This window comes from Leopardus geoffroyi, chromosome E1 (assembly GCF_018350155.1).
Source record: "Leopardus geoffroyi isolate Oge1 chromosome E1, O.geoffroyi_Oge1_pat1.0, whole genome shotgun sequence".
In the NCBI taxonomy this organism is placed as follows: Eukaryota; Metazoa; Chordata; class Mammalia; order Carnivora; family Felidae; genus Leopardus; species Leopardus geoffroyi.
Window position 1 is genome coordinate 58209036 of NC_059330.1, and position 23682 is coordinate 58232717.

A 23682-nucleotide genomic window follows, 5' to 3' on the forward strand; every position below is an offset into this window, starting at 1 on the left:
GGGGCCGCTCCTTCTCCCCGGGGCTCACCGCCCCCCGCCCCATTTTCCATATGCCCCGGGCTCTCGTTTCTCCACAGCCCGCCGCCCTGCGCACCCTCTGGTTTCCATCACCTGCCGTCCCCACTGCGATGACGCCGGGGGTGTCTACTTGCCCCGCCCATCCCACCGCGCGGGTCGCAGCTTCACGAGGACAGGGGCTGTGTCTGCTCATTCTGAGCCCCAGGACCCCGCACACCCAACGTCCGAGCGCAGAATGGACGCGTGACTCTGGGCACCAACGCGGGAACTGGGCAATCAGTGCAATTTTAATGATCTCGGACGAGGGACGGCACAGGACCCGACCGGGAAAGGGAAAGGCCGGGTGGAAAGTCCAGCCGCTGCCCCTCCCAGGTCCTGCTGCTTCTCGACCTGGAAACCAGCCGGGCGGTGGGGGTGGAACTGGGACTTCTGTGCAGGATGGTGAACGTTAGTTGAAGCCTTCCAGTACTTTCTCTAAGCTCAGAGACATCAGTGAAAGCGCGAGGGCCCTCTGGTGGCCGGTGTGGCGGGTGGCTGCAGCCAGGAGGCGGCCAGCCACGGCAAACCTGGGGCGGACTGGGAGGCGCCTGGCCTCTCGGCGCTCGCTGGCGCCTAGTTCACGTTGGAGGAGTTGGTCAGGTAGAAGGGCCGGATGACCGCTTGGAAGCTGGTGAAGGACCCTTCCGGGCAGGGGAAGAGGGAGGCGCTCCTGGAGCTGTTGGTGCCCAGGGCGTCGGGGATCGGGGCCTTCTGTCCCAGGAAGTCGGTGACGTCGGCCACAAAGCGCCCCTCGCAGAGCATCAGAGCCTGGCTTTGGTAGCCGATGGTGGGATCCGAGTAGGTGGACTTGGAGAGGCCCAGGAGGGGGACCTCGTCCGCGGTGCACGAGAACTGGTAGTCCCAGCAGCTCTGGACGGTGGGAAGGTACAAGAGCGACCAGGAGACGAGCTTGTTCTGGAACAGGAAGCTGGGGTGCTGTGGGGTCTGGAAGGACCAGTTTGGAACGTACGGGTAGCCGGGGTAGCCGGACGAGGCCTGGGAATCGCCCGAGATGTTGGCACTCCAGGTGGGCGAGGTATACAGCCGGGGCTGGTAGGCGTCGTCGCTGAGGTTCAGGCCTCTGTACTGGGCCAGCAGCCGGAAGGGCACGGTGTGGAACTCCAGCGCCTGCAGAGTCTTCTTCTGGAAGAGTGCCTCGTGACCCCGGTACAGGGACAGGTTAAACTGCAGCTCAAACAGGGTCTCGGGCAGCATCATGGGGAACCGGATCTCGTCCAGAAGGCCTTCCACCTCCCCGTGGGAGGGCTGCTTCTCCTGGCTCCACGCGTCCACGGCCATCAGCAGGGCCAGCTCGCTGTGCACGGCCAGGTCACTCCTGGAGAGCAGGACTCGCAGCAGGGCCGTGGGGACGCTCGGCCAGGCCTCGGCCTGCGTCAGGGCCTCGAAGTTCCAGGCCAGGAACCGCACGCAGAGCTCCTCCAGCGTGGGGTCCCGGGTGGCCAGTGCATAGGCATAGAGGTCCAGGGGCGTCTGGAAGGAGGCGTCCTCGGGGAGGAGGATGGCAAAGAGGCTGGCGCAGAAACTCTGCAGCCGCCAGGCCCCGTAGGCGGAGGCGAGCTTGTGGAAGCACTTCACCGACGTCAGGGAGACGTCCAACCTTCGGGAGTAGAAGTACCTGGGGAGGGGAGCGAGCGCTGACCAGCCGGGCACCCCTGCCCCTGCGGGACAACAGGGGGCCGGGCGTGTGCCAGGCCTGCCTCTCTGGCATCACCATCTATCCCGTGTTTGCCGCCGACCCACAGACACCCCCGGCGGTGCCCCGTTTCGAGAGGCGTTCGGTGCCCCACGGACTTATCTTTCGGGCCAATCCACAGTCCAATCTCACATCTGCTCAGATCTGACAAGCGGGCAGATCCCAGGGTCGCCAAGCACGACGCTCCGTCCCTCACCTGCGACGGAGGCAGCACCAGCAGCCTCTGTGCTCTGCCTCCGCCGTCACGGTCATCACCCTCTGGTGTCCTGGGCACCAGGACCTGCTGGCCACCTCGGGCATCAGCACTACACTACCCCTTCCTTCCTGCCATCACAGCCCGGGCCAGGGCCCCTTCGGTCCCTTGCTGGGTGCCTGTCAGTGCCCCTCTGTCCCCAGCACCCATCTCCTGCCCCCGTGACACGGGCATCAACCCTGGTTGCTCCCTGTCTGCTTCCCCTGCTGATGGGGAGCCCATGCCGGTGGCACCCAATCTATGATTGGCTCTGTGACTCGGGGTGCCACCAGGACCCGCTGTGCTGGGTGAGAACAGGTGTGGAAGGGGTCTGCCTAGAGGGCAATGCCAGGCTAGGCCTGCCGTCCTCTCCCGGGATGGGGCGGGTGGGGTCCCTTGGGAGGAGACCCTGTGCCCAGTGACGGTGGCAGACGCGGGTCTTCCCCTCCTCGTCCCTTCCTGCACTCGCTACTCTCGAAGCCTAATGTGTGATTCCTGCTGGCGACAGGAACTCGCAGGGGGAAGAGGGCATCTTCCCGCTGGCCGGCCACCCACCAGCTGGGTATCTGCCCGAATCACTGAAGCCTCGCCCTGGGGCAGTGGCAGGGCACTGGGGCGCACACCTCCCGAGCACGGCCTCTTTGGTGGCAGTCCCCGCAGGTGCGTTGGCAAAAGGGGGGAGGGACTGTGGCTACCACCCCTCCCAATTCTCATTTCAGGCCGGAGCGGGAGGTTCCCAGGCCGCCAGTCACTGTCCACCTCAGCCTCAGGTGGGCCCCGGTGTGAGGAGGGGGGTCCCAGTCGTCCCTCGGCCTGCCCCTGAGAGGCAGACTCGAACAAGGACGGGGAGCGTCGGCGAACCTCAGAAACCACGGGAACTGGTGAGGAGGCCCCGGGCATCAGGGGGCCCCGGGCAGAGGAATGGGGGGAGTCTCTGCCCCCGATGGGGATCAGGTCTCCTGAGGCCTTCCCGGGGCCGGACAGGGTCCGGAGGCCAGGGGCATCCAGCTCGCTGTAGCCTTTCTGCCTTTGGCGAGGGCACAGAAACAGAGACAGAGAGAAAAGGGAAAAGACAGAGAAGGGAAGAGACAGAGAGAGAAGGAAAGAGACAGGGGGCATCACCACTGCTCCAGAATCCTGAGCTCTGACCAACGGTGTGATTCCAGCTGGGCCTGGGAAGCCGGGGAAGGGTGCCTGCCTGGTTCTCGAACGGATCGTAGAGATGGTCCCACTGCACAGGGCAGCAGTTGGGGGGGGAAGGGCGCCTGCCTGGTTCTCATAGAGAGGGTCCCATTGCGGGGGGCGGTGCAGCACAGGGCAGCCGGAAAGAAACCGTTTCAATCTGTCTTAATTGCCAACATTTGTTGTTTTCTCTTCACTGTCGCTCGCAGCTACATAGAGCTTTAGGTCCGGAGAAGAAGGAGCAGCTCTTTTTAAATACGTGCTTTCGGAGCACAAGCCCCCTGGGGGCCCCGGCAGGGCGGCCTGGCGGGAGGGTCGGCCCAGGACCCGGAGAGGCGGGCCCCTGGTGTCTCCGTGTCCCCAGCTGGGGCGCTGGCTCACGGGCGGGGGAGACTCCAACGGGTCTGGGGTCACAAGCGCTCCACCTTCCACACAAGCCAAGGTCAGAGCGAGACGGGGAGGAGGGTGAGTTCGGAACTACGTTTAAGTTTCTTGCAAATCTTGGGCCGTGACCTCACGTGACCTCAGAGACAGGTGTGTGTGCTTCTGGACCACCTGACTCCGCCTCGAACACACGCACACGACTGGGCCTCCGCGGAGGCCATGGCCCAGACCGGCGGCGGCCTCTGGTGTGCGGGACCCCTTCCCAGCTCTGCCCCAGGCCCCTCCAGCGACCTCTCACCAAACCGGTCCGGGTCTTGGACCCGGTGGACTCGTGACCCACAGAGGGTTTGATGCCTCTTCTAACGGCGGCGACTGCTGGGAGACTTTTTTATACAGTGTTTTGTGAAAGTCGGTATTTGTGTGTGTGTATGTGTGTGTGTGTGTGTGTGAGTGTAGAGTGCGCAACTGTGTGTGCGCACAAGAGTGTGCGTGTGCACGCGTGAGGGTGGGACGCACACAACTGTGAGCCCGAGCATGTGCAAGCACACGTGTGTCCACGTGAGGGTGTGGGTATGCCTGTTTAAGACCATGCGGATATGTGGGGGCACACGCGGGTGTGAGTCTGTGTTGTGTCGTGCCCACGCACGTGCTTGCGGAAGCACCCGTGAGGTCGGTGCCGTAGCCCCTGAGGTTTGCCGCCGGAGGGAGTGGGAGCGCCCTGGGGACCCTGCCCAGGCCCTGGTACCCCCGTCCCGAGGATGGTCACCTGATAAAGTCTCTGACGACAGGCAGGCACTCTGCGTCCACCTCCATGGTGACGGTGGGGCCAGGCTCCTTCCACAGGGCCTCGGCCTCGGGGTTGGTTGACAGGATCAGCCTGTGGCCGCACACGTCTAGGCCCTCCTCCTCGTCGTCCTTCACCCTCACCCTGATGGACAGGTCACAGCCCCTCTGGCTGTCAAAGATCCACTCGAGAGCAGCAGGGAGCTCATCCGACAGGTCAAGGGTGTGGGCACCGCGGGTTTCTAAAACGGGTGGAGGGGGGCACACTGTTAGCAAGAAGGGCCAGGGGCCGTCACCCAAGAACACTTCTGCCTCCTGGACTCGGCCTCCTCCTCGCCTTATCTACTCAGGAAGGCTCCAGGGGAGACAGGGGGTGCCGTCCCCTCTGTGGTGCAGAGCCTCCCCACCCCGGTGGGACACCCCAGTTAGCTCCTCTGCTCCCCCACATTCGGGCAGCACCTCCCCCCACGTCCAGTGCCCCTGCCCCCCCCCCTTTAAAATCCCAGCTGCTCAAGCAGTCACCCAGGTGGTGCCTTCTAAAACCCAGACCCTTTCCCTGGCTGGACCGTCTGAGGAGAGAGAGTCTTACAGAAACTCAGTTCAGAGCCATGGGGTCCCTAGCAGCCTCCTTCAGGGAACAGGAGCCTAGAGAAGCCACTTGAAGCCCCCCCCCCCCCCCCCCCGCCCCGAGGTGGTGCCCGGGGTGATGTACCCCTGTCCCGACACCCCCAAAGCCTAACTGGGAACAAAAATCCCACCTGTTCTTTCTTTTTCACAAATGGGTCACAAGTCAGCCAGGCGGGTCCAGCCCCGCATTCCTCCGCCCCCACGGTCACCACCGGCTCCCTGCCTGGCCCCCCCGCGCCCCGCTCCCAGGGAGCCCTCCATGGGGTGGCTCTATCGCTGTGTAAATGCTCCGTCCCCAAGCCTGGGGGGGCTGCCCAGGTCCCCAGGCCCCGTGCGAAGCCCAGGAAGAAGAAGAAAGATAGGAATCGGGGACTGAAGAACGCGGAGTGGCCCAGAGAGGCCAGCCCGCGTGCTGGTGCAGGGGGAGGGGGAGGGGAGGCCAGAGGGGCGGGAGCCACGGGGCAGGGTTTAGGGCTTGCCGTCCAGGCACGCGGGCGCTGCTTCCGTGTCGCCGACCGAGGACGAAGGAAAGTAAAAGGCTTCGAGACGCAAGCCTGCAGCACGCAGGTGTCCCGTGCAGGGGGCAGGCGGCTCTTGCCCAAGGACCCGGTTAAAGGGAGCATTTCTGAGCAGCCCGGCGAAGGGGGCGAAGGGCCGTGGGGAACGGGGGATCGCTTGGGGCGTGGTGCTGCTCTAGAGGCTCTCCTGCCCCCTCCCTCCGGGACAGGCGTGCGGCGGGGCAGGGCGGGGCAGGGCGTGCGGTGCGCAGGGAGGGTGCGGGCGGCGCAGGGGAGGGCGAGGGCGGGCGTGCGGCGCGCGGGGCTCACCGTTGGTGCAGATCACGCCAGCGTCCTGATTGTGCCTGCAGTTGCTCCTCAGCCAGCCCAGGGACTTGCACTCGGCCAGCGACGACTCTGTCCCCGTGCACTCCACCTCGTCCAGCATGACAGGGCCCGCGCCTGCAGGCACACAAGGGCGGGGCTGGGGGAGCTGGCGCCCTCCGCGGGGGGGGGGGGGGGGGGGGGGTGGGTGGGCGGGGCGTGGACAGGGCTGCTGCTCCCCCAGAACTGCCGACTGCAGAGGCCAGTTGCGTTTACTGCGGCGACGGGAGCCCCGGGCAGCCCTCCCGCTCCATGCCGGCGGCCCCTTGTCCCTCACGCTGCCCTGCGGGGTCTGTCCCCAGGTGTGACCTGGCGGCGATCCGAGTGCGGGTTCGGGGTTATTCCGATGGCGCCACAAACTAGCCATCATCTCTACCCGACCCCCCGCCTCTGGATAGTTGGATTATTTCCCTTTCTTCAGAATCACGGGCCCTGCGTCAGTGGAAACGGTCGGGATGGTTCAGGAAGGTATGGTTCCCAGGGCCTGAGGGACTGGCTGCCGGCAGTGTGAGTGCCCCTGGCCAGCTCGGGTGTTAGCACTGCTTTAAGTGTTGGCCAAAGCTGAGTGAGGAGGCCCGGCCCTTCTCCTGCAGCCGGTCCCAGCTCTGGGACCTGGGGATCAGCAGGCCTACCTGGCCCGAAGGCGGCTCTGCCCAGAGCCTTGGTGGCGTTCTCAAAGCCCAGGGCCCGGCAGACGACGCTGGCGTCCGTCAGGTCCCATAGGTTGTCACACACCGTCCCCCACTGGCCTCTGTAGAAGATCTCCACGCGGCCCTCATTGGTGCTGTCCCCGTCGGCCAGCCGCATGTCCCCATCTTTCATACCTACAGGGTCCCCAAGGGAACAGAAAGGTCAGCAGGGAGGAAGGCCCACCTCCCTCCCTATCTGGGGGCCCTGCCCCCCGAGGACCACTTGTCAGTTCCCCCCAGGGTGGGGTGCCTTCTGTGCAACGAACTTTAAAGCCCTCCATCCATCGTCGAGGGGTTCACCTATAGGGGAGGGGTAGAGGACATGCCCCCCCCCCCCCAGGAGGTAAAACGCCTCTTATCTTTGAGGTCTGAGTCCTTCCTCTGTTGGTAGAGAAGGGGCAGGAGAGGCAGCTGGGACCCTAAAGCCTGAGAACGGGGGAGGCGGGACCCCGGGGGGCAGAATGGAGGAGGAGGGGCCTATGTGACCCCACCTGAGGGCATCTGGGGCTCAGGGATGCTGCCTGTGCACTACAGAATGGACCCCTGGGAGGGTGGGGGGGGGGAATCCAGGAGTGGCAGGCCCAGCGACCCCCCCAGAAACATTGGCAGGAAACGCCAGGTGCAGAGAGAAAGTGGGGCTGTTCTGGGACAGGGTCAGGCAGGAGCTGGGTGCCATGTCAAAGGGTAGTTCTCAGTTAGGGTTGCAGCAGGCCTCCATGGGGTCACCAGGACAAGGAAGGGCCTCCTGAGAACACTTCTGAAGACAGGCATCCAGAACTCTGAAGTCTGACTGGGCCCACAGGGCACTGATTCGTGACCCCACCCCCAACCCCCAGCATTCGGCCTGTGTGATGGTCTCCCAGTGCTCAGTCCCTCCGGGTCCCACTGGATGAAACGGAGAATCCCTTGGTGTCCCCCCAGAACCTATAAGCCACCGTCACTGGGGATCACCAGGGCTCCAGGCAGGAGAGAAGACCCGGGCTGACCCCGGTGACCAGGCAGAACATTGCCTAGATTTTCCGCAAGGAGGGGTCAGCCCCACAGAAGGCGGAGCAGCGGCCCCTCAGATGGCCGCTTTGGGCATTCCTGGGGCTCAGCTCACCTTGGGTCCCTGCAACCAGCAGCCACATCCAGAGGAGTCGTGGGAGGGCCATGGCTCTCCTGGGAGGCCCCTGTCCTGCGGTGGAAGGAAGCGGAAGAGTCAGACGGCAGAGCTGGGCAGCCCTTGGGACCAGGATCCTTCAGACCCTACGTGTGGTGTCCCTGCTCTCAGCTGTGAGTGTGACAGGTGCCCCCCCGCAGCGGGAACCCCTCCCCCGAGGGGTGGTCCTCGGCGCGTAAGGAGGGAATGAGACTTGCCCAGATGAAGGGTGGGGGGAACTGGTGGAGGTCTCTAAGCAGCAGGACAGCGGGCACGAAAGCCCATCTCCGAAAACCAGGCCCTGGGCAAGGCTGTAGAGGGTGCAGGGCCCAGATCCCCAGAGGCCTGGTGGGCCTTGCTGAAGGTAGGGCTTTACTTTTGGCAGCTGGACTCCTGTGGGCGTGCCTGAGAGCTCTCTGTGGGCCCCAAAGGGAGGGGACACGCCGGGAGGTCCTCAGAAATCCAGGCAGGAGCGACAGACAGGGCCAGAGACAGTGGCTGGGCGGGGGAGTCAGGGCTGAGGCCTGGGACTGGCTGCAGCTGGGTGGGGGTGGGGGTGGGGGTGGGGGTGGGGGTGTGGACAAGACGGGGGCCGGAGGAGCAGGCTGGGGGCGAGATGCTGAGCGGTGGACCTGGTGCTGCCACCTCTGAGGTTAGTGTCCCCAAGACACAGGCGCGGAGAGGCTCGGGCCACCGAGACTACACAACCAGCCTGGGGGGCACAGCTCTTCCAACGTCCACCTGGAGTCCTTGCTTCTCTGCAATTCTTGGGGCTCGGTTTTCGCCTTAATCCCAGCCTCTGCCCCTCACCTGCCTCTGCCCGCCAGGCCCCGGCTGTAGGGGAACCAGTCATCGTCTCTCTGTCTCGGTGACAATCCCATGGCCACACGCCACTCCCGGGCCCAGCAAGTGGGCAACGAGGCCGCCATTGTGGGCACCCCTACAAGTTCAGGGCTGGTGACCCTGAGGCAGCACCCCAGTTGTGCATTAACAGTGGCGATCAAGCACCCGGTACGTGGTATGCAAATATGGCTGCCCTTGGGGTGGTCACGGCCGCCTGCTGTAGCCTGGCTCCCTCACATGGGAAATTGGGATAAGGCTGCCTGACTTTTGCAAATTAGAAAGAAGATACTCTTTCTTGGGATAGGTATAGGCCTGGGCTGGAATACACCAACTGGTGAGAGGGCACTGGGCTGAATTCCAAGCCTGTTTGCCCTTTGTCCTTGTGCAGTGAACCACTTGGACAACTGTACATAGAGACCCTGTGGATCTGGGAGTGGCAATGATGGTTTCTGGGCTGAGGGAGAGCACCAGATCCCAGCTGGGTACACACAGGGAGACTGTACCCACCAGATTACATTGGGTAGTGAGAGGGACACCCACCTGAGAACAAGAGGCATGAGCTTACCTGAGGCCACTACTGATGGCTGCTCTGGATCCTCTAGCCTACCTGCTGCAGGATCCCCTCTTCAACCCAGAAAACCCAGTGTGAAGCGGGGCATGCTGGTCCCAGGAAATGCCACAGAAAACAGTGGAGTTTCGATTTCTAGAAACCACCTGACCTGGGTCTCTTCTGGGACTGGCTGCCGGCCCAAGGCTCCCTGGTCCCCTCCCTCCTCTCAGCTCTAGCTGCAGATGTTGGACCTCACGGGGGCAGTCTAACTGACGTGATAACCGGAGCGAGGCGGCCTGCCCACAGCAGCAGCTAGGCTTGGTTGTAAACAACCTTCCAAGCTAGACTGGCCCCAAGGGCTGGCGCTGGGGGAGGGCGGCGGTGACGGGGGTGGGGGGGGGGTGGGGGTGGGGAGTGGAGAAGGGGGAGCCGGGAAGAAGAACAGGGGGTGGGAACAGACAGGCTGGGGCTGCACCTGCCAGTGTGGCCTGGGCTCGCGCTGAACGCTCCGGGCCGTATCCTGGGTCTGGCACGTGGCCAGCAGGGTGGCCACCGCCGGGACGGCCGCTCACCGAGCGTCACCCAGCGCTGAGAGTGCGGCAAGCCTGACGTCACTGAGAGGCCCTCCGCGAGGCTGCACGGAGTCATCCCTGGACAGGCGAGGGGGGCTCGGAGACGCGAGACAGCACGGCCAAGTACGCAGCCAGCAAGTGACCTCCAGGGGGCACACCACCCACCCCCGATGAGGGCCAGCGTTCTCCCCCTGCAGGGCGGAGATGTTCTCCCAGCGTCTCACCCCTGCAGGGCGGGTGTAAATTGCGGAGCCCCCCCCAGCCATTTCTCCCCCCCCCCCCACCGCCCCCCAACAGAAAGCAGCACTGCAGTTTTCCCTCGGGAAGGCACCGGCTCCCACTCCCAGGCTGTCTGGGGGCCCAGGCTCCCCCGGAGTCTGACCCAGACCTGGCATCTCAGAGCCCTGCAGGCCCCTTGCCACAGGGATGGTGTCAGAGAGAGGCCGTGAGGGCGGCCGGCCCAGTGGGGGTCAGCTTCGGCCTCAGGGAGGGTCCCTGTAGGGTGCGTGTGCCCGGGGGCTGCGGATGCCCCGGGGAGAGCCCATCTGAAGGTGGGGGGGGGGGTGTGGAGCTGAGACCTGGAGGCGGTAGGTCCCGAGGCTGTGGTCCGAGCCCCTGGGTCCAGCTGCCAAGGTCAAGCCCTGGGATTCGCGGTTAAATGGGGCAACGAACGCCCTCTTTTGTTTTTGTCACCTACATGTCACGGTTCTGGATGATTTGTCCCTTGGAATGTCCCCAGGTTTCCCCAGCCTAGTGGTTCGCAGCCTGGTCTGCACATGACAGTCACCCGGGAGTTTTACAAACTCCTGGCGTGCAGGCCCACTCCGTCACGATCTCCGGGGTGGGGACAGGCATCGGCAACGTAAAGCCCTCCAGGTGGCTGCCGTGGCGGCCAGGGCTGAGACACACGGGTTCCCTGGCACTGCGATCCCAGGAAGGCGCGCCGAGGTCAAGCCCTGAGTGGCTGTTTGCCCATGAGGTGAGGTTTCAGGGAGCTGCGTGGCTCCTCCAGCTCCCTCCAGAGAAACCAGATATCCAGGGGGAGAAGCATCTGGAAACAGCGCTGGCAGGAGAGACCGTGGTGAGTTTTAAAATCCCATCCAGATGAAGGAGCTTCAGCTTCGTTGGTGCAGAACCCCCAGGACCCCCCCTTCTCACAGTCTCCACGATTTTTGCCCACGCAAGCCGCCCGACAGGAAGAGAGTACGAAGGAAGTCCTTTGGGAGGTGGTGGTGGCGTTACCCTTAAACATAAAACTGCCAGCTATCTTACCAGCAAAAACCAGTTTGTTGACGAAGAGCTAAGAGTTGCTACCCGGAGCAAGCAGGCTACGGCAAAGCCGCCGGCTTCCCAGTGGCTGAGCTGCGGCGTGGGGAGGAAGAAACCCTCCTTCCTCCAGGTTGGGACAGTGACGCGGTCTCTTCCTGCTGGGTCTGCGGTGGTCAACCAGGGCTGGGGGTGAGAGCCCCCCCCGCCCGCCGCCCCCCTCCATTCTCACCGAGGTTTCCTTGGCCTCATTTTCACGGTGGCGCGGTTTCCAACTCAAGTTGCTGAATCTTTAGCCCCGCGGTCCTGGAAAGTCCTTCGTGTTCGGGCAAGGAAGGTGTGAGCCCAAGGCCTCTGCATGGAATCCGAGTGCGGGTGTGGGCTCCCCCGGGGCCCTCCAGGCGGAACCGAGCTTGAGACAGCCTTGTCCGGTGAGGAGGGACTCCGTGCCGGTAGGACGGAAAGCCCCGGGCACCGCAGACGGTCCGGCTGCTATCACCAGGAAGCCACTGCCAACACGGCAGGGAGAGGCCTGGGGGTTTTCGGAGGCGAGGACCGCTGGCCGGCTCATAGGGTATTCTTTCCTGCGTCTCCCCCACCTGCACGCCGAGCGCAGGAACTGGCCCCAGAGGCTCCTGCTGGGGTCTACCACGGACCTTTCACACGGGTCTCGGCCCACTTGCTACCCAAACCCCCGTGGGTGGTATCTGCAAAGGGGGTTCCCTTTGCAGATGAGAAAACAGAGGCGAGAGAGGCAAAATGTGCCCGGTTGTGCAGCAAGAAGGGAAGGAGCTGGGAATTCAAACCCCCACTTTTTCTTTTTAAAAAAAATTGGCTCAGGAGGCCTTGATGGTTCAGCCGGCTGCGCGTCCAACTCTTGAGTTCAGCTCAGGTCACGATCCCGGGGTCATGGGATCGAGCCCTACGTGGGGCTCCACGCTGAGCGTGGACCCTGCTTAAGAGTCGGTCTCTCGCCCTCTGCCCCTCCCCCCTGCTCCCTTGAGATATGATTTACATACATTAAAATGCACTCATTAAAATGCATTAATGAGTTTTGACAGAGGTGTGCAAATGGCAACCATGACCATAATCTACAGAACATTTTCATCATCCTCAAACGTTCCTTATGCCCCTCTGCGGTCAGTCCCCTCCGCCAGCCCCCATCCCTGGCAACTACCGATGTGTTTTGCGTGTCCTAGAATTTCATAGAAACAGAAACATACAACGTGTGATGTTCTGCATCTGGCCGCTTTTACTTAGCACGAGGCTTTTGAGACTCATTCGTGCCACATGTGAATACCAGCTCTCGGCTCACTTTTTTCCTGAGTAGTCGTGCCCCACGGGGACAGACTACAACTTGCGTAAGCGTTTACGTGCACCGATGGACATTTGGGTCATTCCCAGGTTTTAACTACTACACAGGGTTTCCAGTTGTTCACGTCAGCTACACAGAAACAAGTGAATTTCTGCACGTGTGCCATCTGTCCTTCAGCTCCGCTAAGCTCAACTCTCAGTTTTGGTAGCTGTTTTCTGAAGGCTTCTTACGCTTTCCCGCCCCGTTGATCTTGTCTCTGGCAAAAAAAGATAGTTTTACTCTCTTTTACTTGCTTTTCCTTGCCCAGTTGCACGCTCTGGGCCACCCCATTGGATGATTGTGAATAAAAGTGAGGAAACCAAGGTCAGTTTCCCGCGTCTGATCACTGCGCTTATGCTCGTGAAAACCGGAAGCTGTTAGCACCGGAGAAGGCTGCACGAAGGCACCGTGCTAGTTTTGCAACTTCTGTGCGAGTTTTGGTTTAAAATGGCTCCAACATAAGAAATTAGGTTGTTGGGGGGACATTCTTACCTCGTTCCCAGCCTTAGGGGGAGGGAAGACCTTTGTTCTTTCAGCACAAAGTATGATGCTCGCTGTAGGTTTACGGCAAGTGCCCTTTATCAAGTGATGAGCGACGTTCCTCTTATGCCTGGTTTGCTAAGAGTTTTGTCTGTTTTAAAATCATGAACAGGTGTTGAATTTTGTCCAAACCTTTTTCTGTGTCTTTTGAGACAATTATAGGATTTTTCCTTTTTACTCTGGCAACGTGGTGGATTATGTTACTTTTTGACTATTCAACCAACCTTGCCTTCCTGGAATAAAACACACTCTCTCGTGAATTACTTCCGCTTTGATATACAGCTGCATTCAACTGGCTAGATTTTCATCAAAGACTTCTGCGTCTTTGTTCATGAGGGATGCTGGTCTGTATCTGTCGTTTCTTGTAAAAGATGTGTCTGGTTTTGGTATCAGGATAGTGGAGCCCTCAGAAAATCAGTCAGGACGTGTTCTCGATTTCCCAAATCATGGAAGGTTTTGTGTTGGCTTGGTATTGTTTCTTCCTTAAATCTTTGGGGCAATTCACCAGTAAGACCACGTGGCCTTGGCATTTTCTTGGCGTGAAGGCTTTTGAGTCACATCTTTTACACAATTTTATTAAGGTACGATTTACCTTGAAACTCACCAATTTAAAGTGCATATGACAGGATTCACGCTTGGGAAGAGATTAATCTCACTTGTTTTCACTCCGTTCCAAGACGGTGCTTGGGAGCTCTCCTTTTGCTGATGAATTATACCCTGAACACAGAGAGCAGCCAGCAGGCCACAGTCACCACGCGTGTGAGGAGGGTGTGCGCCCAGACCCCGCGGTATCTGGAGCTTCTCAAAGAGATGACTCCTTGTCCGGTTCCATCTCAGGCCGACGCCCTCCGGCTTCCCCCTCGCGGCCCTCCTGGAGCTGTTCTCCGGAGGACTGCCAAGAACACCGGGTCCTCCCTGTGGCTCAGTCCACGGACCCTCTGCGGCCCTTCTTCCCTGACCTCCCTGCGGTATCTGATGGTCAGGCTCCCAGTAGGAAACAGATGGCCCCAAACGGGGGTCACCGACGGAGGCTTTAAGGAAGGGGACGACCTGCGAGGTGTGAGTGAGCCGGGGTAGGGACATCACGAGGGGTAGAGTGGTTCCTGGAGTGTGGACCACTCTCAGGCCAGAAGGGCCGAGGGCAGGGAGCAGTCACTGGAGCACAGGCTGAGAGGGCAGGGGGGCCCCTTCTCGTGAGATCCTGCCGGAGGCGACCCCGCTAGAGGGAACTGAGGACCTTTGGCTCATCCTCCTCCCTCCGTGCCCCCCCCCCCCCCAGGTCAGTCTCTGGGGATGCAGAGCAGGGCGGCGAGGGGGAAGGGCAAGGGAGGGTCTGAAGAGAGAAAAGGACCTGTGAGCACGCCCTCTGGGTCCTACGCCAGCTCAGGCCCGTCTTCTCCAACAGCCCTTCCCCATCCGCTGCTCCTGGGTGCTCCTGAGGGTTCGCACCCCGGGGAACGGGCTCATCCCCGCAGCTCCACAGACACGCCAAGGGCACCCTGATCGGCCTAACCTCTCTGCTGGGACCCTCCTCATCACCCCATCACGCAGCGAGCCAGAACGGGCGAGCGCATGCTAACTGGGCACCGGGGGCTGTTCACAGCAGCATCCTCCCTTTGCAGACGAGGAACTCGAAGGACCGAGAAGTCAGATGTGCTGTCCCAGGCCACACAGCTGGGAAGCGTCGGGGCCAGGACTGGAACCTGTGAGTGATTTCACAGCCCATGTCCTTCACTGCAATGACCAAATGGGCTCCTTCAGACACAGGAAAAGTTGGGACTGGATGATTCGTTTTCCAGAAAAGTCGTTCCCTGGTCTGCGAAGGCGCCTGTCCCACCAATTCCCATGGCCTGTCAGACGCCCCCGCCCCAGAAGAGGACAGAGCGCACCCCTGAGAGAGCCCAGCCTGTTTGTGAATCGCCACCCCTCTTATATTTCCTGCATGAGGCCCCTGGCCGACAGCCAACACAGAGCCGGAGACAGAGCATTCACAGTCCCCTCTAGCACTTTATTGTTTAGAAAACAATGGCTCCAGTAGGAAGGAACGCAATCCTGATGCTTACGCAGCAAATACAGAAACAGAAAAATTCTAGCTTTAAAACGGTCCCAAATCCCTAACTGTGAAAACCCCCTTGGGGCACCTAGGCCTGAAGTGCCATCAGAAAGGTCTCGACTTAGAGACTGTCCCAAGTCCAACCTTCCTAATTTTGCTTCCGTTTCAAAAACTCACATGGCCTCCACGTCAGTGACGTTTATCAAGGACGTGGGTCAGGGAGCCCGGCCAGGCAAAGTCAGGAAACACTTGGCTGCTCCAGCCTACGTCCAGCAGGAATCGAGTTCCAGAGAAACGTGTCACATACTTTTGCCAGATACTTCATAGTGGGAGCGGGAGCCTCCCTGAGTTCCTTCCTAGCAGCGGTAGCAGAGTCTGTAAGCGGGAAAACTCTGTGAGACAGGGGTCCTCAGTGACACCTGAGCCTAAAAGATGGCCCTTCCCAGACCATCAGGCATCCTACAACTCCCTGAGGGGTGAGGGAGCTTCAGGGGAAGGGCCCTCCTCGGCTCTGGTCCTGGCTGACCTGTCCTAAGCCCTTTGCCTTTGCCGTGGAGCACGAAGAGGCCACAGGGACGCAGATAAGCAAGCGATTTGTGTGAAGTTTCCAGAGGAGAAGCTGCAAAGTTCCCCAGGGGAGGGAGAAACAAAAGGTCAGGGGACAGAAGCCACAGGGCCAGGCTGGCCTCGTACATGACCTCTCTTGGAAAGAGCCAGCACCCCTGACCCAGGGCAGGCCCGTAAAGGAAGGAAAAGATCGTCACTTGTGGAAGTCTTTAAAGGCAAGACAACTTCTGACAGTTGCTAATGTTCTGTCTTCATATCTTCTTATCTTCTGACCGAGGACTTCTAAATGCTTAATCACTTGTCTTCCCACCTGTCAGAACTTAATTCCAGCCTCCTCCACTGCTGGGAATGAATTCGTTAACTATGGGACTTTGGTCTGTGTGATAAGATTTGGTGACTCCACTATGAGAAAGGAAATTGGTTTAATTAAAATGAGTTAATAATTAAAACCTCAGTACACATGCTGGCAAAGCGAGCGCCATAATTAAAACTTCCAAGTGTTGCCTGGCCACAGAAGCTTCCTGAAGGGAAAAACCGTGGAGTCAGCCACACGGAGCGGAGACTGCCTGATGTGAGGCTGAGGACAAACGAGCAAACTTGTGTCCTTTCCTTTGGGTTGTGGGCAGATGCGTCCCTGGAGGTCTGCCTTCGCCCACACAGCCCTGTGACACCCTGTAGTGTAGACGGATTCCTTTCCGGGCGCCTCGAGGAGTGGATTTAACGCACGAGGTTCACCAGGAAGGAAGAAAAGGGGGTGGTCTGGGAGTTCCCGACGGGCAGGTCCCACTTCAGACTCACTGTTTTGTTCCCACGGGGGGACAGTGCTGGATACACAGTAGGAGCTCAAGAAACATTTATTGAACGAAAGCACAAAGGGAAGGAGAGAAAGGGAGGTGGGCAGGAGGGAGGGCTGGTCCCAGATTAGGACGCCCGCAGGGACCAGCTCCCACCACCAGGTGGCAGTGCACAGAACAGGTGGCCGCAAGGGGAACTGTCCCGGCCGCTTTCCCGGCACTGCGCACTGCGGAACCCCCTCCTGCGGCTGCTCTGCTCGCACCCTGGGGCTGACCTCCCTGTTCTGGGGGGCGGGCAGGGTCTCTGAACCAGGCACACACCTGAGCTCTGAAAAGGAAAAGACAAAAGCAAAACAAAACACCACGGAAAAGTGCAGTCCTCTGGTTTTCAGAAAACTTGAGTCCTGATGGCTGAACACCGTCCACCTCTCGGCCTTGCTGGTCTGAATTTTGTACATTTAAATAAACTCTATTCCTTCATACTTCACGTTTCCGATCTTGGTCTCCGGCAGTAGGAAGCGGCCATCCAGTGTGAAGGCCAGGATGTAGGTGGCGACCCTGCCCGCGTCCTCCTCGGACTTGAGGGCCACGATGATCTGGTCGTCGGTGTCGGGGATGAACTTGAAGGAAGAGAAGCCGTGCGTGGGGACCACGGCGCCCACGTGGCCGACGGAGACGTCGCCGAAGTCCGGGCTGGCGCTCAGGAGCAGGTTGGCGCCCTTGTGCTCGTCGTCCTTCTCGCTGTACCGCTCGTGGCTGGCGCGGCGCGGCAGGAAGAACCACCGCTGCAGAGTGTCGCTCCAGCACGCCGATTCGTGAATGAGGTAGCCTGGGGACACACGACAGACCCCCGGGGTCACCAGACCGCCCCGCCCGCGAGCAGGGTGCGGACGGGACCCTCCACCACGTGGTCGTGCGCCCGCGGCGCCTCCTTCCCCGCGCGGGCTTCCACGCTGCTGACAGTGCGTGGCGGGCGGGCCGCCAGGGAGCGTCACCACTCCGTCCTATCGAGACCTCCCTGCTTCCTGTGGCGCTCTCCGTCCGTCCTCGTCCTTGGTCACTCCGAGAGACAAAGACGGGAAAGCCAGACCGAGACCGCCCAGGCCTGGGGACCCGTGGCCAGGAGTTGTGTCTGCGTTTCTGCTCCCTTGCTGCTAACCAAGGAGCACGATGAGCGAGCGAGCCCGAGGGAAGGGAGCGAGATAAGCCAGCATGATGGATTTGTGAGGAAGGGATCAGGGTTGGGGGAGACGCTCCCTCGAGGCTGAAAAGGAGGCAGCACACCCTCCTATCTGGGGGCGAAGCAACATCCTCAACACCATGCCCCCCAAGCCTGGAGCTGCCCGGCCGCTCCGAGCATCCCGACCCCCCCGGCCCCCCCGCCCCGACACACACACACACAAGCCGTGACACTCTCCCGGGAGGCGAGGGGAGAACCAGAACGCGGTCCACCTTGCTTCTACCTGGTCGGGGGCGGGGGGGGGCCCGGGCCCCACCCTCAGGGAACGGCCAGAAGAGCTGGCACAGGAGGGGCTGTGGTCTGAGACAGCAAGAGGCGCTCTGTCAGGGACAGCGAAGGGATGGGGGGGCGGGGCTGGGAACAGACCGCACAGGCAGAAATCCCCAACACCGGCTGTGCCCAGAGAAAGCGCGCACGCAGCGCACCGGCATCTGCCATGACCCCGGGCGGGGCCAGGTCCCTTACCTGGCGGCTGGATCCCCGCGGCGGCCCGCAGGGCATTGTAGCTGGACACCCAGTTCTCGTGGTCCACGCTGCCCCTGCAGCCCACCACCTTCACCCATTCCGGGTTTTCGTTCACCACTTCCCCCGTGCTGGTGGTCCACTCCTTGCCCAGGCCGCCCACATACAGATGCTCATCCTTCACCGCCAGCCACTCGGCTTTGAAGCCTGGGGACAAGGAGACGAGGGGGCACGCCTGAGATGACAGCCACCCCTCTGCTCCCTGGGTTCCCGGGGGGTCCGGCAGCCTTGGGCATCAGAGGGCACCCATGCTGGACCTCACACGAGGCGATGACAAGACAGCGGGGAACAGTCTGGCTCAGGGCGCCATTCCCAGAGGGTCAGCAGTGGGGCACCGGCCCTCTGCCTGCTATTCTCCCTGTCCTCTGTCCCCAAGACCCGTCACCTTCTCTTTGGCCACTGGATCTAGGGACCTTCTGCTGGGACAGCCTGTCCTAAACTGATTCCAATGGCTCCTGCCGCTGGTGCCTCGCCTGCTCCCCCACTCCCAACGGCCCAGCGGCCACTGATCCCCGAACTGTTTCTCAAGCTGTGTGCCCCAACCTCAGGATCACCCCCGACCCTGGGCAAGTGGGAGCGCCTGGAGAGGTTACTGTAGCAGACAGCGGTCTCTGTCTCTGCAACCGTGCCTGGCGCCCATCGAGCGGACGTGAAGCCCCAGTGGCCAGAGCTACGAGGGGTGGTGGGGGCTCCTAGTCGGCTCTGATCAGCGTGTTTCCTTCTCGGCAGGTTTACCTACTGTGAGCCCAGCTGAAGGCTGCAGGGCGCTCAGGCTGTGTGGGAAAGCAGTTCCCCGCACCCCGTGTTCTAAACTGTGCCCGCTTTCCCACACGTTCTGCCAGCTTCTGGCCGGCCCCAAGGACCTAGAGCTGTGGCCTCCAGAATGCTTCTCTGCGGGTGGCTCTGGAGGGACCCGCTGAGTACCTTGTGGTCTCAGGGACCTCATCAACCCCCCGGGGTCGCTTTCAGATAAGGCCCTCTCCATTGACCAGTCTTCTGTCCCTTCCGATGACCTGACCACAGGGCAACCCAAGGCTCCCATTATTCCGCTCTCTTCCCGATCCGACAGGGAAGAACAGAACTATAATGGTTGCCCATAAACGCTGACAAACCGTGGCAGGAAATGGGCAACGAATGTTTTCTCTAAAACCCAGGCTGAGATAGTTCCCTGCCAATTGCCCGAGGCTTGGGCAAGCCCGGAAGGGGTTTTATCACTGGGTTGGGGGGGAGGGCTGGCAGACGGCGCGCCCCACGGGCCAGCTAGTTGCTGCCACTGCCCCGGCCTTAGAGAGGCCGCAGTGCTTAGCTTCCTAGAGGGTGCACACCCAGCCTGAGAGCGGGGCTTTTGTCAGCTCCCCCGCCGGTGCCTAGCGCCTCCCGGCCCCTTCCCCCGGGGAAGGCCCTGGCCCGCTCTGGCTCCCTCTCCTAGCTCTGTGCTCCCCGCGGGCTGAAAGCGGTAACTCCTTTCTGGCTCAACAGAGCAGTGGGCGACAGCTGGTTTCTGAGCACGGATCCCACTCAAGTGCGGTCGCTGCTACGCAGACCCTCCCTCGGCTGGGTTTCCAGAAAGGAGCCCCAGGAAGCGCAAGTTTACCTTTTCAATAAAGTCTCCGTTCAAAACGAGGGCAATCGGACACCATGGCTTTAAAGGTAAGATACTCAGAGGGTGTCATCCCTGCGTGCTCTGAAGACACCTTTGAAGATGGAAGAAAGGGCTCGATCCTGGGGTCACCGGGAGCAGCAGTGGACAGGGCCCTCAAACTAGTCCTGGAAAGGAGCCTGCTTCGTGGCCAGTCTTCTAGGAAGACGCTCCTACTGCTAGAAACTGCTTTGGTCCGAGGCCCCGTAAGGCTTCGGCTCCCAGCTCGGGGTGGGGGGTGGCGGGGGCCAGAAGCAGGGGGGACAGGGCTCTTCCCGGTGGTCCCTCCTGGTCGTGTTCACCGCACACGGGCACAAACCAGACCGGCAGACAGTCAACCCAAACCTGTCCCCCGACACCTCAGCCAAAGCCGGGAGGCGGAGAGGGCCTGACCTACCTTTCCCCACGGTTCCATCGCCATCGGACAGGATCACCCAGGGCACGGCCTTGGTGCCATCGATCTGGTAGATGACCCCTGTCCGGTCGTCCACAGAGTAGAGTCTCCCGTTGAAAACGATCAGCTCGGAGAGCTCCATGCCCCGCCCCTTCTCAGCCAGGTGGGACTCAAGGACCTCGTGGCCTTTGTCCCACTCCACGGCCACCTTGTCCCCGCTGTCTGACAGGGTCAGATGGCCCTTCTTCAGGTAACTGAACCAGGTGTTTTCCTCTTGGGCTCTTGACTCCGTGTCCAAGTCGGCAATGACCGCAATTCGGTATCGAGTCCCGCCTGGTGTCCTCTGGGGGGCGGACAGGGGGTAGGTGTCATTGTACCGGTCAGCGGGTGCCTGGCCGAGCCTCCAGTTGTGGGCGTTGGGTATGGGGGGCCTGCCTGGGGGCGGGCGGTGGGAGTAGAGCAGCCAGAGGACGGCGGCGCCCACAAAGGACGGCAGGATCACCTTCCAGCGGGGGCGGAAGCGGGGGTCTGCCGCCTTGGTCATGGACGCCAGCACCGGAAGGCCCCCCACACTTATCCGGAGGGAGTGCATAGACTCATTCCATTCCAGGTGGTTGGAGGGCTGGACGGGCATCAGACTGAAGGGCAGGCGGTACCTGGACACCCAGAGAGAGAGGAGAGAGGTCAGCGGCTTCCCACTCCCGAGACGGTGCACGGCCTGAAGGCTGCCGTACCCGGAACGGCACTGTCACTGCTGTGCGGCTGTTAGGATTTGGCTTAATTAAACCCGCCTCTAGCAATATCTTTGTTTACTCTTATTCGGCAAGATGAGAAGTCTTTCCAGAGCAAAACTATTCCATCTCCTCTGTCTCGACTGGCAGGATGGAAAGCTTGGCGAGGGCGAGTTCTGTGGAGGCTGGCGCTATACAAGCTCAGAAAGAGGGAGCAGCAGGGGGTGAGGGAGGGAGTGGGGGTGCCGAGGGGTCTGGGCAGGACAGGCTCCTGAGCTGTATTCTCATCAGATGCCACCTCATCCGAGAAGCCCGCTCCAAGGGCTCTGCTCCCGACAGCAGCCCCCATGTCCCCTTCCTCGGCATCTGTCACCACCCCGCCCCCCAACATCATGGCACACAACTATCAGTGTGTTCATGAGTCCTGCACTCCTAGAACAGGGCACAGAGCGGACGTGTGCGCGCCTCCTCCTGGGCCAGGCGTCTGTAATATGCAGATACAAGTATAAAACAGACGTAAACCAAACAGAAATACTTCTGTTTCTGGCAAAGTCTGTCCTCTGGCACCCTTCTATTCATGCAAATGACGGAGGGGCCAGAGTCTGACGGGCCCTCTTGGCCTGGAGCCGTGGGACCCTGGCCCACTCCCCAGGGGCACTACCACAGCCGGGCGGCGGCCAGGAACCGCGGCTCTTCACCACCTACCCCCTGCTTACGTCGCCGGCACGGGCCACGGCAGCCTGGCTGGCGTGGCCACAGCGGTGCCGGACAAGCTGGGGACGATCAGCAGACAGCCGGCTCTGGGCTGCGGCCCTCGGTCTCCGTCTTCAGTTGTAACTCAGTAAGTCCCGGCCTGAGAAAGTCCCCGGGCCGGACCGCTAGGCCACTTCTGCCTCCTGCCCCGAAACAGCCAACGACGTGACTTCAGGGGAGGATGCTCCTCTTGCTAATGGGTGGCAGCAGGGAAGGGCGGGGGGCCAGGCAGCTTCACGCCACCCCGAGCCCCCCCTCCCGCCGCACCCCAGTCCACACAGCCCACAGCAGGGGGGGCCAAGGAGCTCCCATCCACACCACAGGCCGCTGGCTCTGCGGGTAGAAAAACGTGGCCATGGTTCCACGTGGAAGCCAGCCCTTTCCTTCTCTTGCTTTTGGACACGTGTAGGTTTTGCCCGTAGGGTCGGGTGCAGAAAAGGGGGGCCCTGGGGGCAGGGGTGCTGCGCGGGGGAGGTGGGCTCGGGAAGCCCCCCGCCTCACCTCAGATGCTGGTCCCAGGCCTCCCTCCTGGGCGAGGGCTCCCTGCCCCCCCGGGAAGCGGCCCAGCTGTGGCCACAGAGCTGGTGGCTGAGGCCTTCCTGGCTGGGAGACGGGGGTCCCGGCCACTGCCCCTCCTCTGCTGCACCCAAGCCCAGGGCTTCCCAAACCACAGCTGGGCTCAAGCCACCCAGAGCCCATGTCCTCTGCCACGTGGCCACTGAGCTCTCAACCCCCGCTCACCTCCCGTTCCCAGTTCCGCCTGGATTCTAACGCTTCCTCAACTTACTATTCCCAACTAAGTCTCGCTTGCTCTCCCCAAGCTTCTCTCCCCCCCAACCCCTCCCTCAGGAATAGTGCTGGTGACGGAGAGCCGCCATATTCTCTGCTGCCCGGGGCCAAATCTCCATCGGAACCTCAGGAGAGGCTCTTTTCTGCACGAGGACCACCACCACCTTGAAGAACCCAGGCACGCCCCCTCCCTCCACAGCATCTGCTCCAGCCAGAGACCTGGCAGTTCGGCCACCCACCCCCTCCAACCACACCGTCTGCTGCCACTCCCGTCTGGTGACCCACTTGCCCCGCGGGCGGCAACACCTGCTCTACCCACACGGGTGGATCGCACCGCATTGCCGCGCGTTCTGGGAGTAAACCCTCACTGCGGCACGGCCCCCACCCAGACCTCCACCTCCCTGAGCCGGCTCCTCTACTGGCCGGCCGGGCACCGTGGCCCTCGTGCACCCTGGCCGGGGCTCGTCTCCCCCCGCCAGGACGCTCTCGCCTCTCTGCGTGGCTGCCTCACCTTTCAGGATTTTTCTGAAGTGTCAGCTGCCCGGAAAGACTCGGCCGCCCACCCCGCAGGGACTGCCCTGGAGTGCCTGCCCGTTCTCTGCCACGGCATCCTGCCCCTCCTCTCCCAGGCCCTCAGCAACCCACGGAATCACTTCCGCGCTGCCGTGGCTCCACGGGGCAGGGACTTGCCCACTGTGAACTTACACTCCTGGCAAATGGTGGAAACTCGGCATATATTTGCAGAAGGAATGAAAAATAGGCCCGCGTCCTCCACAGTCCCTCAACTCCACCCCAGGCCCCACCTTGGTCATCCTGCAGATCCACACCCCCGCATCCGGCCCGGCTGTCACACTGGGCCTCAGGGGAGGTGGACACAATGCCCGCCAGGGGTCACCATTGTGAGGTGTCACCCTACTGGCCCCTAGCCTGCACGCTCTCCATTCCTGGTTCGTCATCCTGCCCCTGGTCATCTTGTCACATCTCCTGCCCGCTGGCTTCCTGCAGGTGACGAGGGGGCCCAGGGCAGAGCCCACATGGCCACCCCTCCCAGGCACCAGGCTGCCTGGCCCTGGTCCAAGGGGTCTGGAGAGAAGGGGCCCACTCCTGCTTCTTGGGAGTAGTTCAGCTATGTCTGCTCTTCTGGTTCCTTCTCCACCATCTACATATGTGTCCAAATCAGCCATCTGAGTGGCCATTTCTTCCCCACGTTATACACTCAGGTACACGGAACGCACCCAGTAAATACCGTGTCTGAGGGATGAGAACCCCTCCGCAGCCTGTGACACCTCGGTCCCTCCCCGCCCCTCACCATCCTGGAGGAGCCGCCCCTCCGCCCCTCTGCCCCCTCTGCCCCTCCGTCCTGCTCCATGTCACAAGGCTGAACC

The 23682-nt window shown here is 61.6% G+C and overlaps 1 protein-coding gene and 1 long non-coding RNA gene across 4 annotated transcripts in view; one reads left to right on the top strand and one right to left on the bottom strand.

The window, feature by feature from the left end:
* Positions 1 to 287: 287 nt before the first annotated feature.
* The window catches only part of CANT1 (calcium activated nucleotidase 1), a 30520-nt gene continuing 7125 nt past the window's right edge, over positions 288 to 23682 (bottom strand). Inside the window, exons 2-8 of one of the 3 annotated variants that reach the window (XM_045489745.1) lie at positions 20028 to 20680; positions 17935 to 18138; positions 7652 to 7726; positions 6493 to 6684; positions 5807 to 5938; positions 4336 to 4594; positions 288 to 1693 (exon numbers count right to left, since the gene is read on the bottom strand). In XM_045489745.1, coding sequence (XP_045345701.1) covers positions 631 to 1693; positions 4336 to 4594; positions 5807 to 5938; positions 6493 to 6684; positions 7652 to 7726; positions 17935 to 18138; positions 20028 to 20658 — 2556 coding nt within the window. In that variant the 5' untranslated portion in view covers positions 20659 to 20680 and the 3' untranslated portion in view covers positions 288 to 630. Of the gene's footprint in view, positions 1694 to 4335; positions 4595 to 5806; positions 5939 to 6492; positions 6685 to 7651; positions 7727 to 9098; positions 9228 to 14802; positions 17059 to 17934; positions 18139 to 20027; positions 20681 to 23682 lie in introns of those variants that run through there. The other 2 variants (XM_045489746.1, XM_045489747.1) reach the window with 2 other exon arrangements.
* LOC123604075 lies at positions 10506 to 13078 on the top strand. The gene is made up of 2 exons (XR_006715206.1): positions 10506 to 10736; positions 12544 to 13078. It is a non-coding gene; the product is annotated as an uncharacterized LOC123604075 (long non-coding RNA).